This window comes from Scyliorhinus torazame, chromosome 11 (genome assembly GCF_047496885.1).
Source record: "Scyliorhinus torazame isolate Kashiwa2021f chromosome 11, sScyTor2.1, whole genome shotgun sequence".
Lineage (NCBI taxonomy): Eukaryota > Metazoa > Chordata > Chondrichthyes > Carcharhiniformes > Scyliorhinidae > Scyliorhinus > Scyliorhinus torazame.
Genome location: NC_092717.1, coordinates 91296438 through 91313761, shown reverse-complemented (window position 1 = coordinate 91313761; position 17324 = coordinate 91296438). Strand labels below are relative to the sequence as shown.

At 51.6% G+C, this 17324-nt stretch overlaps 1 protein-coding gene across 2 annotated transcripts in view; it reads left to right on the top strand.

The window, feature by feature from the left end:
- Window positions 1–15458, top strand: part of mrpl53 (mitochondrial ribosomal protein L53) — a 63869-nt gene extending 48411 nt beyond the window's left edge. The window contains exons 3-4 of one of the 2 annotated variants that reach the window (XM_072467492.1): window positions 7570–7614; window positions 14995–15458. In XM_072467492.1, the coding sequence (XP_072323593.1) occupies window positions 7570–7614; window positions 14995–15122 (173 nt within the window). In that variant the 3' untranslated portion in view covers window positions 15123–15458. The remainder of the gene's footprint in view (window positions 1–7569; window positions 7615–14994) is intronic. The other variant, XM_072467493.1, reaches the window with a different exon arrangement.
- The last annotated feature ends 1866 nt before the right edge of the window (window positions 15459–17324 follow it).

The window sequence follows — 17324 nt, the reverse complement described above, 5'->3', positions numbered from 1 at the left end:
ATAAACAAATCCAATCCAATTGTAGCATCCTTGCGTTTTAGGGTGCTGCGTGTTATTTCTACCTTCATTTACCCATGCGTAGTCTTGATGTGTCCTTACTGGATTCATGTTTGCTTCTACCTTCTCCTGCTCTGCCTTTTTATGTAGGGATTGTTCCCAAGCTCTGGAGAGTCTCTTCAGAACCCACACTTCATTGTGTGCAGGATCTGAGGGGTCATAATTTGCACATGCTTTTTGTCCTGCATCTGTGGCGTGGGCGACTAAAATACGGGTCCATTTGGCCGTATTGTCTGCAATTAAATGGGCGCGGGCTAAATCTCCAAATACTGCTGTGAAGTGTATCCAGAGGTGTCCAGCAAATGATGTCGGATGCTCTCCTTCTGCCTACATCGGTTGAGTCCTTCTACGGGATCTCCTCTATTATAGCCAATTGCATCTAGGATGGCTGTTTTCATATCCTGGAGGCTACCTCCTCCTACATTTTATGGGTCGGGAAGGGCTGAACTAACGGATGGGTCAAGGCTCATTACTATGAGTTTCACTTCTTCCTGCTCGTCCAGACCGTACATGACTGTCTGTTGTCTAACTCGCTCAAAGAAATGATGTGGGTCTGATGTGGGGTGAAAGGTTTCTATTTTACCACGGGCATCTCTTAACTGGGTGATGGTTAGTGGGGCGGTGTACTCAAAATCGGGTTGCTCTTCTGTCGGTACTCTGCGCTGCGTGGTGACTGGATTCATAGGGTTGGGTGCTGCCTGTGCAGTCGGTGGTGCAGGTGCTCTCCTTTTCGGGGCCTGGGGGGCTCTATTCTGAATCTCTGTTCTGTTTACGTACCAATGGGCAGTTTCGTTAAGTTCCTGCCAATCGGGGCCATCTTCCTGCTCTAAATTTGGTCCAAAGGTATTTCTGAAACCATTCTGAACTGAGAGCAGTGATTGCAATTTTCTGCCTGCATTTGGCGTGGTCTACCAAACTCTGCCGTTGTTCCATGGTGGAACTGTGGAGTGCTTGGAGGGCTGCTTTTAAGTCCTCGCATTGCTTCCTTAATTGCTGTACTTGGCATTCCGTTTCTTCCCTTACCAAAACTGCGCATTGCGTGTCTTGGTAGGCCTGATCATATTGGGTCTGAAAGCTGCTTAGGTGAGCTAGACAAGATTGGTGTGCCCGTTTGACATCAGCAATCTCCTTGTCCTTCGCTGCTAGCTGCTCTCGGAGTTGCTCATTTACTTTTTCACATTCGCATTTTCACATTCACTAACGTTTCCCTCATTACTCTTCTCTTTTTCTACAAGCTGGGCAACACGGTAGCATAGTGGTTAGCACAATTGCTTCACAGCGCCAGGGTCCCAGGTTCGATGCTCGGCTTGGGTCACTGTCTGTGCGGAGTCTGCACGTTCTCCCCGTGTGTGCATGGGTTTCCTCCGTGTGCTCCGGTTTCCCCCCACAGTCCAAAGATGTGTAGGTTAGGTGGATTGGCCATGCTAAATTGTCCTTAGTGTCCAAAATTGCCCTTAGTGTTGGGTGGGGTAACTGGGTTATGGGGATAGGGTGGAGGTGTGGGCTTGGGTAGGGTGCTCTTTCCAAGAGCCGGTGCAGACTTGATGGGCCGAATGGCCTCCTTCTGCACTGTAAATTCTATGACATCAAGCTTTCTGCGGAGCGTCCTCATGACTTCCTCTGTGCCTCGCAATTGTGCCAAACAGGATACGATTGCCATCGGGTTACGAACTCTACCTAAACTCTTTTTATGGATCTCGGTCAGGTTATCCCACCAAGTTTTTCCTATACTACCAGGACCTGTCTCTTCATTTGCACAAAATTCAGACCATCGGGGCCATCCTTTCCCCGTTGGGTACTTCCTAATTTCCTCTTCCGATATGGGACATTGCTCTGTCCTATTGGTTGCTGCGACCTCGGGTTTCTGTGGGTATATAAGGCGTTCCATTGCCTTAATTGCCATTTCTACGATTATGTCTCTGTATCTCTACTGTGAATTTGGGACAGGGGGGAATATAGCGGTGATGCAAACAGCGGGTATGGCTTAAGCTATTTTCCGTTTCACACAACTCCCAAAAGTTTCACGCAACAAAATCTAACGAGTTTACCTTATATCCCTGTTAGTACACATGCAAATTACTACACACTTCCGAATCTTGGAGGTTTGATCGATACTGGTCTTACACTTGTGGTTGCTTTCACTTTTCCAATTAGGTTTCTAATTCAAACATTTTGTGGGTTCTCTCGGAGTGACAAAATCACTTCTGGGTCGATTCCAGTCAGAGGTCGCCAATAAATGTTGCTATATTTACTTGCCATAAATATGGCAGTCAATAAGGTTGCCCTTTTATCTAGATATTGATATATTGCTTTCAGAGTTGCCGGGTATAAAATGATACCACCACAAGGTTCAACCGGATATCGAATAAAGACCAAACAACCAGTTAGTTAGTTCAAGTTCAATAATACTTTATTTCCACCCAAGATTAACGTATACATGCAACATAAACACTACGAGCTAAACTACACCTAACAACTATGTGTGTCCTTTGTCTTACGGAGATGGGTCATTAAAATGCTAATCGGTTGGGGGTTTCGATGCTGTCTGGATTCTCTGCTCACGAATATACATGCAGGCTTGTGCCTGCCTGAATCTTACATTGTCCATATTTCCCTTTAGGCTTTGCAAACATCCATGTTTGTTGTTGTAATTGGCCAACCGAGCTGGCTACAGTATGGTAAGCTTCTGCTTTCTCTGCAGTAAGGCGACAAACAGCTGAGATGCTTTAAAAAAAATAAAATATTTTATTAAAGTATTTGAACATTTTTATAACAGTAACATAAACATGGTAAAATAAACATTTCTCTCCCCCCCCCCCCCCCCCCAGCCCAATCTTCACGCACCTCAACCATACAACAACAATCCCCTTTCTCTCCTCCCCCCCCCCCCCTCTTTGGAATACTGCATCTGCTGACAATTAAATTTTCCCCGAGAAAGTCGATGAACGGCTGCCACCTCCGGGAGATCCATAACATTGACCCTCTTAAGGCAAACTTTATCTTCTCGAGACTGAGAAACCCAGCCATGTCACTCACCCAGGTCTCTACACTCGGGGGCTTCGAGTCCCTTCACATTAACAAGATCCGTCTCACGGCTGCCATGGAGGCAAAAGCCAAGACGTCGGCCTCTACAGCTGAGATGCTTATGATAGCAGAATTGAGTAGGATCCCTCGTTCCTTCCTCTCTCCAACTTGCAACCTTTCAAACCCTGGGTGCTGGTCATAACAACCCAGGGACACCCTGCTGCAGACACAGTTTTTGACAGAAATCAATCCCGCACTGCTGTCTCCATGAGAACAGCCAAAGAAACCATCTACATCTTTAAAGCCTCGCAAACCAGAAGCATTGGGGAACTGAGGGAAATCGCAAAACCACCAAATTCATCCTGACGCCAGCCCAGTCACCAGACATGTAACCCGTTTATTTCCCTGGACTCCATAATTCAATTAATCTATCCTTCCCCACTCTAATTATTCGTATGTGTGAACTTCAAGTGTGTGTGTATGTGTGAAAGTCAGAGCATATTTTATAATTTTTTAGACCAGGTTAAGGATAAAAAGAACAAACCGCTTTCTTTGTGAAAGCTCAAGGAAACCTGTTTGCTTCTTTTATTATCACTGTGCATAAACAGTTAAACACTCACTGAATTGGCAAGAATATCATTTTCAAAAAGACAAGTTGCAGTCAAACAAGGAAAAACCTATCTGATTAAGCTGATTCCTTAGTAAAAGCCAAACAACAGAATCTTAAAAGATTTTCAAATTGGAATTTCTGCATTTGCAACAGTAACTTGAATTTATATAGCCCCCGTAACAAAGAAACGATGTTCCAAGGTGCTTTGCAGGGGCACAAGAGGAAAAAATGTACATCAATCCGAAGGAGAGATTAATATACATTACTAAAAGCTTGGTCAAAGAGATGATCTTTTAAAGTTGGTCTTGAGGGACGCAGACTGCTTTTGGAGAGAGAATTTCAGAGCAGGTAGCCCAGCTGTTTGAAGGGATAGACAGTCTGAAAAGAGGGAAGAATGCACAAGATATTAGAAACACAGATATAAAATTGTTATGTGTTGGAAGACCAGGAGGCAATATAGGCAAGTAGCACTCAATTCTGGACAGGGTACAGAGTTTCAATAAGGTAAAGATTTTGAGGATGGATAATGGAAAGCCAACCAGAAGAACATTGGAGTAATCAAGTCTGAAGGTGAAAAGGAATAGATGAGTGTTTTAATAGCTGATGGGACTTAGGTAAACGGATAGAGGCAGGGTGATGCTATGGAGGCAGAATCGGTCAATCATTGTGATTGGGTTTGTGGTGAGCAATATTCCCTCTAACTTCTGTTTGTTGTGTGTGGCTGACATGTTGCATTGCAATAGTGCCTTTCCAGATGTGCATCTAGGTACAACAAAATCGCACCCCTCCCCTATCTTTCAACCCCAGTAACTCAAAGCAAATGACCCACACCCTCAGCATGTAACCAGCTCTTTAACATGTAATATCAACAGACCCCATCTCATGTGGAACCCTCACTCGCCCCCCTCAAAATGAACTTAACGTTCTCCAAGTGCAGGAACTCTTAAGTCCCCCAGCCATATGGAGACACAGGGCAGAGAGACAGACCTCCACATCAACAGGACCCGCATGCTAGCAATCAGCGAGGTGAAGGCTGAAACAATTTCCCCATGATCGTCTGCAGCTCCGGCAAGTCCGACACCTCTTATATGGCTCCCAGGGGACTGGGCTCCTAATCCACGTGCAGGATCGCCAAAATGGTGCTGAAGAACGAACTCCAGAATTGTTCCACTTTGGGCAGGACCAGAACATATGTACCTGATTGGCCGAACCCCTCTCACACTGTTCACAAAGATCCTCCACCGCCTCAAACAACCAGCTCATCCTTGACTTCATCAGCTGCGCTCTATGTAGCATTTTTAGCCGTATCCACCCCAGCTTCACACGAGGTTCAGGTATTCACCCTCCGCAGCACTTCCTGTCACAACCCCTCCTCCCTTGCCATCTCCAACTCCTCCTCCCACTTGGCCATCCCCCCCATCGCCCAGCCCATCGCCGGCAGCACCTCCTCCAACAACAATTAGGGCGGTGCCACCGGAAAAGTCGGGAAAACCTTCACAAAATCCCGCACCTGCATATACCTAAAGGCCTCTCACCAAACCTCTCCGTCAACTCATCCAAACTTGTGAACTGTCTTTCTAGAAATAAGTCCTTTGTTTCCATCACCCCTCCGCTCCCCCCACCCCCGAAACCTAGCATCCAACCTCGCTGCCTCAAACACATGATTTCCTCGGCATCAACTTCGATATCGCCCCTAACTTAAAGTGCTGCTGAAATAGCCTCCATATCTTTAATGTGGCATCACCACCAGACTCCCTGAATATATTACCCTGGGGAAAACGGAAGTGGCGCCATTGCCAGTGCCCGCAACCCCAGCCCCTTACAAGAGCCTGCCTCCATCTTCACCAACAAAGCTTCCGGCTCCCTATTCCAGCCCTGCACCTTCCCACCATTTGCTACCCATTACTAGTACACCAGGTTTGGGAGGGCCAGGCCCCCCGACTGCCACCGTCTCTGAAGTACCATCTTCAAATCCTTGCTATCTTATCTGCCCAGATAAATGACAAAATCAACCATTCCACTCACATGAAAACGTTTTTGGCAAGAAGATTGGTAGACTCTGAAACAAACAAAAACAGGGCAAAATGTTCATCTTTATCACCTGCACCCTGCTTGCCAATGATAGGCGCAGGCTTCCCATCTCTGCAAATCCACCTTGACCATACCCACCAGGCTAATGAAATTCAATTTACGAATTACGAGACTCGAGCCTCCTGCACGCTGAAATACCTCACCACCCGAAAAGGCAAACCCCCCAAACCAGCTCCCATCGCTGGAGAAAACACCAAAAAAACACTCACTCTTTTCCAGATTCAGCTTATAACCTGAAAAAGACCCGAATCTCCTGAGCAGCCCCATTATATCCCCCACCATAGAAACCGGGTTGGAGATGTACAACAACAAATCATCGGCGTACAAAGACACCCTATGCACCCCTCCCCTCCCCCCCACTATCCCCTTCCACTTATCTGTACAATGGCCAAGGGCTCTATTGCCAGTGCAAACAGGAGGAGGGACATGGGACACCCTTGCTTTGTTCCCCTATGTTACTGAAAGTACCCCGAATTCACCTCATTTGTGCGCACTCTTCTTTGGTTCCCGATATAACAATTTGACCCACGCCAAACTTAGACCCCCATCCCAAATTTCTCAAACACCGCAAGCAAATAACCAGTCAAATGCCTTCTCCCCGCCCAACACCTCCACCAACTCCAGCTCCCTCCCTTCTGTTGGGAAGAGCACCACATTTAATAAACTCTGCACGTTCGAGGACAATTGCCTACCCTTTACAAACCCCATCAGCAATCACCAAGGAGGCACTCTTCCAACTTAAGCGGCAAAACATTGGCAAGACTCTTAGCGTCTACATTTAGCAGAGATATTGGCCTATATGACCCACCAACAAAATGGACGCCTGTCCCATCATCTCCAGGAGCATCCCTTTACCCACAGCATCTTCAAACATCTCCACCAAAAGCAGCGCAAGCCTACCCACAATTTATAAAACTCCACCAAGAACCCATCTGGCCCAGTGCCGTTCCCGTTTGCATCTTCCCTATCGCTGCCCGAACTTCCTCAATCCCCACTGGCTCTTCCAGCTCTGCCCTCTCCTACGCTAGTACACTCCAGCCCCCCTCCCAAAAAAATTCCCCTCTTATCGACTCGTCCCCTGGGGACACCGACCTATACAACGTTTTATAAAACTCCTGAAATGCCTTGTTGATCTGCTCCAGCACCATCACCAGCTCCCCTGCTCCATCCCAGACCAGAACAATCTCTTGTGCAGACACCTGCCGGCAGAGCTGGCCCGCCAGCAAGCGACTGGTCTTCTCCCCATACTCCTATACAACCCCCTTTGCCCGCCTTAACTGCTGAACCACTTTTCCTGTGGACAGAAAGTTCAAACCTGAAATTCCTTTTTCCTCACTAGAAGTTCCGGAGTGGGATCCTTCACATACTTCCCATCCACCTCCAAGAATCCCTCCACCAGCCGCTGCCACTCCTCTCTTGCCTCCCTGTCCACCTGAGCCTTAAACGAGATGACCTTGTCCCTCTAGTCAAAAATATTTTAAAAAATTAATTTATGGGATGTGGGCATCGCTGGCTAGGCTGCCATTTATTGCCCATCCCTAGTTCCCCTTGAGAAGGTGGTGGTGAGCTTCTTTCTTTAACGGCTGCAGTCCCGGAGGGATAGGTATGCCCACCCTGCTGTTATGGGGGCGGGGGGGGGGGGGGGGGGGGGGGGGGGGGGGAGGAGAGTTTCCGGTTTCTGACCCAGCAATAGTGAAGGAACAGCAATATATTTCTAAGTCAGGATGGTGAATGACTTGAAGAAGACCCTCAAGATGATGGTGTGTCTGTTGCCCTTCTCTTTCTAGATGGGAGAGGTCGTAGGTTTGGAAGTAACTGCCTCAGAAACCTTGGTGAGTTACTGCAGTGCATCGTGTAGATGGTACACACTGCTGCCACTGTTCGTCAGTGTTGAAGGGAGTGAATGTTTGTGGAAGGGGTACCATTCAAGCAGGCTGCTTTGTCCTGGATGGTGTTGAGCGTCTTCAGTGTTGTTGGAACTGCACTCATTCGGGCAAATGGAGAATATTCCATCACACACCTGACTTGTGCCTTGTGTATGGTGGACAGGCTTTGGGGAATAAGGAGGTGAGTTACTCACCGCAGGATTCCTGGCCCCTATGGTTAGTCTAGTTCAGTATCTGGTTAATGGTAACCTCCATGATGTTGATTGTGGGGGATTCAGCAATGATAATGCCATTTAATTTTCTCTTGTCGGAGATAGTCATTGCCTGGCACTTGTGCGGTGTGAATGTTGGTTGCCACTTGTCAGCCCAGACCTGGATATGTCTTGCTGCATTTGGAAGTGGACTGCTTCAGTACCTGAGGAGTTTCAAATGGTGTTGAACATTGTGCAGCCATCTGTGAACATGGTGCTGTGGGAAGGGAGTAGGGAATAGCAGAGGATGTTCCATTGCATACTGAGGCTGGTTGGGTAGAAGGTAAGGACAAGGAGAACCTATCGTCCTGTGAGAAGGAGGGGAAAGGATGAGAACAGAAGTGTGGGAAATGGGTTGGACACAGTTGAGCACTATGTCATGATGGGGGTGGGGAGCCCTAAATTGATGGAAAAAGAAAACACATCAGAAGTGCTGGTATGGAAGGTTTCATCATTCAAACAGGTGTGGCAGAGAAACTGGGAGATTAGAATGGAATCCTTAGAGAGTACAGTCTCTGTTCCTTACTTCAGCTCAGCAGTAACACATTGTGGTACATGAAACATGAATTTTAATTACATTTCTATTTGTGAGCAGTGGTGACTTTTTTTTGTAGGTGATGGTTCATTTTTGGTTTGGAGGTGGGTGGTGTGGGACATTTGCATTTATACATTACATGTGACATCTCATTCATTACACAGCCATTTGATATCATGGGCGAAATTCTCCGTTATTGGCGCAAAGTCCGCCGACCGGCGCCAAAAACGGCGCAAATCCCACCTGCATCACGCCGCCCCAAACGTCGCAAAGCCTCCGGCCCGGAATGGGCTAGCAGCGACGTGACGCTATCCGCGCTGGCTCACGTGGTTCACGCCGTGCGGTGTCATACACGCCGCACGGAGTGATGGCTCATAAGGACATGCTGCTCCCCCCCACCCGACCAGAACACCCGACCGGATGGCCGCCCGCCGCTCAGCCCCGAGGTTCCAGTCCCGTGACATTGAGGCGCTCCTGGACGCAGTGGAGCAGAGGAGGGAGGCCCTGTATCCCGGACACGGCCGCAGAGTTGCCCCACGCCACAGCCGGCGTCTGTGGAGGGAGGTGGCAGAGGCCGTCACCGCTGTGGCCCTGACACCACGGACAGGCACCCAATGCACAAGAAGGTGAACGACCCCCTCCTGCCCGATATCCATATCCCCCCTCCCCATATCCCTCCTCCCCATATCCCCCCTCCCCCATATCCCCCCTCCCTCATATCCCACCTCCCCCATATCCCCCCTCCCCCATATCCCCCCTCCCCCATATCCCCCCTCCCCCATTTCCCCAAGTGAATCCAGCCCTAACCTTAACCTCTGCAATACACGCGTAACCGATGGCGTGCATTCATATACCTGACTAACACTGTTGCCTTTTACCCCTGCCACCCCCCCCCCCCCCCCCCCCAAAGGAGAAACGCGCACACAACACCAGGGAGCATGTGAGGACTGGAGGAGGCCCAGCTGATGAGAGGCCACTGATCGAACATGAGGAAAGGGCCCTGGAACTGGCTGGCGGACCTGAGGACCGGGAGGTTGCTGATGCAGAGGTCGGGGGCCCACCAGCAAGTGAGCCACCGACAGCCCGTCCCCATATCCCCCCTCCCCTATATCCCCCTCCCCCGTATCACCTGATCACTGCCTGATGTCTAACCATGCATGCTTCATTGTGTATCGCAGGAGCAAACGTCGAGGCACCCATCCCCGCAGATGCAGACTGCCCGCATGATGCCCCTCGGAGACCATGGGAGACGGAGAGACCCGGACCCTCTGGCATGCGACGCCCGCAGGATGCCCCTCGGAGACCACGGGAGACGGAGAGACCCGGACCCTCTGGCATGCGACGCTCGCAGGATGCCCCTCGGAGACCACTGGAGACGGAGAGACCCGGACCCTCTGGCATGCGACGCCCGCAGGTTGCCCCTCGGAGATCACTGCAGATGGAGAGACCGTCTCGTGCGGGTGCGGCGACGCAGGCGTGTGCCACCCAGCGACAAGCGGGGCAGCCACAGGCCCCCATCACAGCCGAGCCACGAAACCACTACCCAGGACACCCCTACCCAGGACACCCCTACCCAGGACACCCCTACCCAGGACACCCCTACCCAGGACACCACTACCCAGGACACCCCTACCCAGGACACCACTACCCAGGAAACTGAAATACAGGACAGTGACACAGATTGGATGGGCGGAGACGAACTGCCACCCCAAAGTGCCATGGACTCAGAGTGGGACGATGCGCACGACACAACGCCACTGCTGTCACCAACACCCTCCACCATCGCAGAAACACTCACCTCGGTTGGGCACTTTAGTGATGAGGCATCTGGTACACTCACTGGTGCGCACAACACAGCCGTCCCGGTACAGCAGGTGGAGGTAGGAGCAGCAGAGGGGCCGGGCGGTCGGAGGGCAGCCCAGCCCAAACGAACATCTGCCGCCCAGATGGATCCCGGGTTCCTGGAGTTACCACACCCACCCATAGGTCCGATGCAACCACCGAACCTGAGACGAGCGAAGAGGGTGATGGCCAGCTTGCGGCGGCTGCAGTCGCAGGTGGAGGAGTCCACCCGCGTCCAGGAGCTGGGTGCGGTGCCGGTCATGCGTGCCACCCAGGCCAACACCGCACGGGTGGCATCCGCGGTGGAGGCAATGGGTGCGACGGTGTCAGACATGGGGAACGGTTTGCGAGGCTTGGGGCTTTCCGTGCAGGTGGCGTCTGTGGCCCAGGACATGGCTGCCCTCTCACAGGAGGCCATGAGCCAGCGCCAGATGGCAGAGGGGCTCAACTCCGTGGCCCAGTCTCTGCAGGCCGTGGCCCAGTCTCTGCAGGCCGTGGCCCAGTCTCTGCAGGCCGTGGCCCAGTCTCTGCAGGCCGTGGCCCAGTCTCTGCAGGCCGTGGCCCAGTCTCTGCAGGCCGTGGCCCAGTCTCTGCAGGCCGTGGCCCAGTCTCTGCAGGCCGTGGCCCAGTCTCAGCAGGCCATGGCCCAGTCTCAGCAGGCCATCGCTGAGGGCATCGGCGCCATTGGCCATGTGCTAGCCGGCGTCGCCCAGACACAGACAGGGATGGCCTACTCCCTGAGCTCCATGGCTGCAAACCTGCAGATCCTTGTCGATACCAGCACGTGCCTCCAGGACTGGCAGCGCCAGATGTCGGGGGGGCGTTGGATGGCCAGTCCGTTCGCATCCCCCACCCATGTAGAGGCCTGGGGGCCATCGGGCACCCCGAGGGAGGAGGAGGTGCTGTGGTCCGTCCCGGGTCCCCCTGTAGAGGAGGTCCCGGAACACCACGACACCTCGGACGCCCCCCCCCCCCCCCCCCCCCAGGTGCATCGGGTGGCCAACGGGCAGGACAGGCTGGCAGCTCGCCATCCCAGTCGCCCGGGCCGCAGCCTGGCCCATCTAGGCCAGGACGCCCCAGGAAACTGCCGTCAAAGGGATCCCGTGTCAGAGGGCAGGAATCACAGGAGTCCACCTCCAGTTCTGCTGTACCGTCTGGGAAACCACGTAGACGTAGTCATAGGGTCCGTAAGGCCAAACAATTAGACACTGAGTAAGTTGGCACGGGTGCAGGGCACAGATGAGTTTTAGGGGCTAGGGCATGTGCATGAACTCCTTTCGTTATTAAAGTCAATGTTACACCGACAGAAGCTGCCTTTGTGCTCTGTCCAAAGTGTGCGGGGGTGTCATGTACGTTGAGCGCAAGTGTGTGTGTGAGGGGTGGTCTTACCTCAGCCCCAGGTGAGTCTGCCCCCTTCCCCCTGGGCCGCCATCAACATCCCCCGGGCAGAGGACGGGACCGTGCGCTGCAGTGTCACAGCCGCATGCAGGGATGGTCCGGGTGGATGGTGGTACTGTGGCCATGGGTCAGACATAGTCCAACGATGTGGAGCCAGGAGCTCATCGCAGAGCGGGTTGTCATCGTCCTCCATGGCCTGCAATAGACACGCATCCACCGACAACTGTGTGAGCCCGGCCGTTGTGCCGCAGGTGGATCGGCAATGGGGGGGTGGTGTGCATGCGGGTGGGGTGGGTGGGGTTGGGGAGGAGGGTGAGGGTGCTGGGTGGGTGGATGGGTGGGGGTGGTCGGCTGTTGCCATGGTGTGCGGTCTGTGGCCATACTACCCGATTCCCACGCCCATCTAGTTAGTGAAGCGGGCGGCTATCAGCCTGTACCGTGCCCGCTGGCCCAGCCGGTAACGGTGGACAGCCACCCGCCCGTGTCTAGCCCGTCTGCCCTGACCATTGCCCCCATCCCCCTCATCTGGGAGGACTGCACCTCTTCCTGCTGCTCCTCCACTCCGTCCTCCTCTGCCTGCGGCACATCGCCCCTCTGCTGGGCTACATTGTGCAGGACGCAGCACACCACAATGATGCGGCTGACCCTATCTGACCGATACTGGAGGGTGCCCCCAGAGAGGTCCAGGCACCTGAAACGCATCTTCAGCACGCCAAAGCACCTCTCTATCACTCCCCTTGTCGCTACATGGGCATCATTGTAGCGGTTCTCCGCCTCATTGCGTGGCCTCCGTATAGGCGTCATCAGCCACGATCGCAATGGGTAGCCCCTGTCGCCCAGCAACCAGCCCCTCAGCCGGGGATGGCGTCCCTCGTACATGCCGGTGATGTGTGACCACGACAACACATATGAGTCGTGTACACTGCCCGGGTACCGGGCGCAGACGTGCAGGATCATCATGCGGTGGTCGCAGACCACCTGTATGTTCATCGAATAGGTCCCTTCCTGTTGGTGAACACAGCCCTGTTATCTGCAGGTGGCCGCACGGCGACGTGCGTCCCATCGATCGCGCCCTGGACCATGGGGAACCCGGCCACGGCAGAGAAGCCCACGGCCCGGGCATCTTGGCTGGCCCGGTCCACAGGGAAGCAGATGTAGCGGTGCGCCATGGCATATAGGGCGTCTGTCACTGCCCGGATGCACCGGTGCACCCATGTCTGCTCTGCGATATGCCGGACAAGTCCCCACTCGGTGCCTGGAATGACCCCGTTGCATAAAAGTTCAGGGCCACCGTAACCTTGACAGACACGGGGAGAGGGTGTCCCCCGCCAGTGCCACGCGGTGACAGGTGTGCCAGCAGGTGGCAGATGTGTGCCACGGTTTCCCAGCTCATCCGGAGTCTCCTCCTGCATTCCAGGTCCGTGAGATCCTGGTATGACTGCCGGGGCCGGTACACACGGGGCGTCCTCGGGTGCCTCCGTTGCCGTGGGGCCGCGACGTCCTCCTCCCCCTCCTTGTCCTGTCGGTCAGGTGTCCCTCCAGCTTGGGCGGCTGCCGCCTGCCCCTCTGCGGCAGCCTGTGCCGCCTCTCTGGCACGCTTCTCCTCCTCCTCCTCATCCAGGGCAACATGGACATTCGCTGCTGCCGCCATGGCGGCCAACATCGCTGGCTGATCGGAAAACATGACGGCCTGTGGGGGGGGGGGAAACGACGACATGTCATCATTGCCCATACCCCCTCCTCCCCCCAGCCACGTGGCATGGACCGCATGGGTCCGACTGTTGGAGGCTGGCACCTGGCCAGGTGGACCAACTCACTTGCCCCCCCCCCCCGGTCCCCTCCCAGGCACGGACCCCGTCCTCCCATCCCCCTACCCGGCACGGACCCCATCCCCCTCCCCGGCACGGACCCCGTCCCCCCATCCCCGGCACGGACCCCGTTCCCCCTCCCCGGCACGGACCCCGTCCCCCCATCCCCCTCCCCGGCAAGGACCCCGTCCCCCCAGTCCACTCTAACACCCCCCCCCGCCGCACACACACACACACACACACAACCCTACACACACTTCTCCCCCACACATTCAGACTGCGGCCACGCCATCGCCTCTCTAGCGGCCAACCCCCCCAGGCCGTCACCCACCTCCACGCTGGTCGGCGTAAACCTTGAGCACTGGTTGACGCCGATTGAAAGGTGGTTTGATTTACGCCGACGTGACCCGTCATCACGTCGGCGGGACTTCGGCCGATCCGGACGGGAGAATATCGGCAGCCCCAGAATCCATTGCCTTGCGCCCACCCGTGCCATTCTCCGAGGTGTGCGGCGCGATTGACGCCCCGCCGACCTTTCTCCCTTCGGAGAATTTGGGGGGCGGCGGGGGCGGAATTCACGACGGCCAACGGCGATTCTCCGACCCGGTGGGGGGTCGGAGAATCTCGCCCCATGTTCTGCACACCACAGTCTACATCTCTGTAGTGACTATTATAAATACAATATTGTTGGAACAAAGTTTTGTAAAATATTGGAACTATATGAAAATAATTATTAAACTCAAAAAGCTATCTTAAAGGGGAAAGCAGACTATGGCGACTTTACATTTTAGCTTGTCATGCATCCTGCTATGCCATCTGTTATAGAAAAACAAATTACTTAAAGGAAGCCGTATCATCTTGGTACAAAACCATGGAATTTCAGAGGAACAGAAAATTGGATTTTCTTAATATCTATCTTCTCTTGCTTGTGTGTGCAGTTTAAAGCAGATCTGTATTCATGCATTTTGTGTTCCACTTTTCAGCATGCATAATTTCAAAAGTTGTATTTTGTTGATGTATAAAATTATTTCCTTTTTCCCATAGGTTTAAAGCATATTGTGGAAATGAAACTCAAAGATTGCACTTAATGTAGCAAATTGTGCAAATACTCAGTTTTTATGAAAGAACATTGGCCACAAATATACACTAGGCTAAATCGCTGGCTTTGAAAGCAGACCAAGGCAGGCCAGCAGCACGGTTCAATTCCCGTAACAGCCTCCCCGAACAGGCGCCGGAATGTGGCGACTAGGGGCTTTTCACAGTAACTTCATTGAAGCCTACTTGTGACAATAAGCGATTTTCATTTCATTTTCATTTCAAATAATCACAGTTTGGCATACTTGTGAAACTGAAACTCCAAGATTGCATTTAATTATGTAAATTGTGTGAATGCCCAGTTTTCATGAAAGAATGATCGCAGTTTGGCTTGTTTATTTGAAAGTATAGTTATTGCAACTTTTAACTTAAAAAAAAATGTTTTCTTCCTCTACAGATGATGGAGAAAGATTGGTAATGAAAGCAGCAAACTTGACAACCAGGGAGATGCTGTCGTTTTTCACTGAGAGATGCTTTGCAAAGGACCCTCAGGCCCAGGAAATGGCATCAAAGAAAAGCCACTAACATTAAATTGAACATTCCTGTTATGTTTTCATGTGCCTGCTTGCAATTCAACCCGGTCAAGTACTGAATGGCGTTTGGCCAGTATAAAAATAGCAAGTGGCATACTTGCAGAACATGGAACTGATCAATATGTTAAAACAACTTTTCAGTTCATTCAGCTAGATTCTCAGCCATCATTCTAAAAGTTGTTTCTTTCTGAGGTATGACTTAAAAAGGATTCATTCACCAGTAATAGGGAGAATTGCAGTGTCCCAGTTACTATCAAAATACTTGATTGTGAATAATAATTTATTGTACTTGTATTAACCACTGAATAAAGTTCTGGCTATGTAAGAATGTTGTATTAATTTACGAATTAGTACTTTTTATTAATAAGTTTGACTTCTGTGGTTACCTACCAGGTTTAGGCCTGATTAGAATTGGCCACTTTAAAACAAACCACAGCCACTCCAGCACAGCCTCATGGGAATTCAGACTGGCCAAGTTCAAATACACTAGATGTCAGACAGGCTGCCAAGACATGTCCGAACCTTCCCTGTCAATTGGACATCAAGAGATAATCGATCTGATTGATAAGCAGCGGCCTATTGTTGCAAACCCAGTCCAGGCCAGGCTCTCGGGCGCCTAGAGTTCCCACCATCATCTTATTTGGCAAAGGTGTACGTGTGAACACAGCCACTGGAGATGGATACCTACTTTCAAATAAACACCAGGTGACCTGTCAATTGGGCATCAATCGAATCATCGGACACTAAAAACTGCTTTCAATATCCCATTGGCAAAAGGCCACAGGAAGTGGGAAAAGGGCGCAAAGCCAAAGGGGGATAAAAGTAGGCACTCCGGCCACTTGCCAGCGAAGACTTGGCGTGGGAGTTGACCTTGACCAGACCAGAGAAGTGAAGACCGGACCAGAAGGAAGGAAGGATGAGATGTCAACAAGAACCTACTTTGTGAAGACGGACCAGAGGAACGCCAGCAATCAGACCCATAACCCCACCAAGCCATCTTTGCGGGCAGTATACACTGATCTTGGCACCTCTAGTATTTTGTGGGGTTAATTGTGTTAAATAAATATTGTTGAATGTGAACTTGTGTTTGTGGTTTGTTCTCTTTATTAAAGACACCCTAGGTAAAACTTTTGAGTAAGTAAATTGGTGGAAAGTATCTGAGGTTTTACAGATACAACACTTCTCACCCGTTTGTGATTATATCAATGAATCTAAAATAAAACTGAGCGCAACAGTAAGGTATCTGCAGTGAAGTGATTCATCCAAGACCACCCCAGCTGGGTGCCAATTAGTACTGGACCAGTGGAACGGCACCTGGGGGTCTCCTAGGCCATAGGAGGAGCCTGTGTAGTTAGGGATAGGGCAGGGTGGCACCCTGCCGCTACCAAGGGGGACCCTCCAGCTCACTTAGAAATCGGGGCACCCTTTCAAAATGGTGGCACGATCTCTGAGGAGCCGGTCTGGTCAGCGAGTTCAGCTCCCCATTGATGAGAAAAATTGGGCTAGACGGAGAGAAACTCGCCCAGGGTCCAAAAAACATAAGTAAATGTGATTAAACTGGGGAGAAACTCCCAGCCGAACCTGCCTGTAATGACACTTAGAAACCTTTCTGTTAAATCGCGCCCTGAGGATATTTCTTCTCATGAATCAAATTAGCAAAGCCTGCTTACATGCTTAGATATTAGCTATTTGAAGATTGCACGGCAATATTTCCATATTTTCTAAAGTAATATGGTTCTGAGAATTTCCCAAATACCTAGCCATGAGAAAACCAAGTACAACGTAAGAAACATGGTAGCTGAATTGCCCTCAGCGAGCTCCCGTAAACAACAATCTGATAATGACCATACCTGTGATATTGATTGCGGGATAAATATTGGCCAGGGTAACTCCCTGCTCTTCTAAGTAAAGTCACGGGATCTTTTACATCTATCCAAGCAGGCGGATGGGGGCCTCAGTTTAACATCTAACCCATCTGACTGCAGTGCTCCCTCAATACTGCACTGGACTGTCCGTCGTGATTTTTGTGCTTAAGCCTTGGAGTGGAACTTAAAGCCAGAACCTTGTGATTTAGAGGCAAGCTTTCCAACTTTCCTCAAAGACTCCTGACTTTCCAACTCTACCTCACTAGATATGAGGCTTCAAGGGCCTTCAGCGGCAAATAATTGCAAAACTGTGTTGCTCACATTAGCTG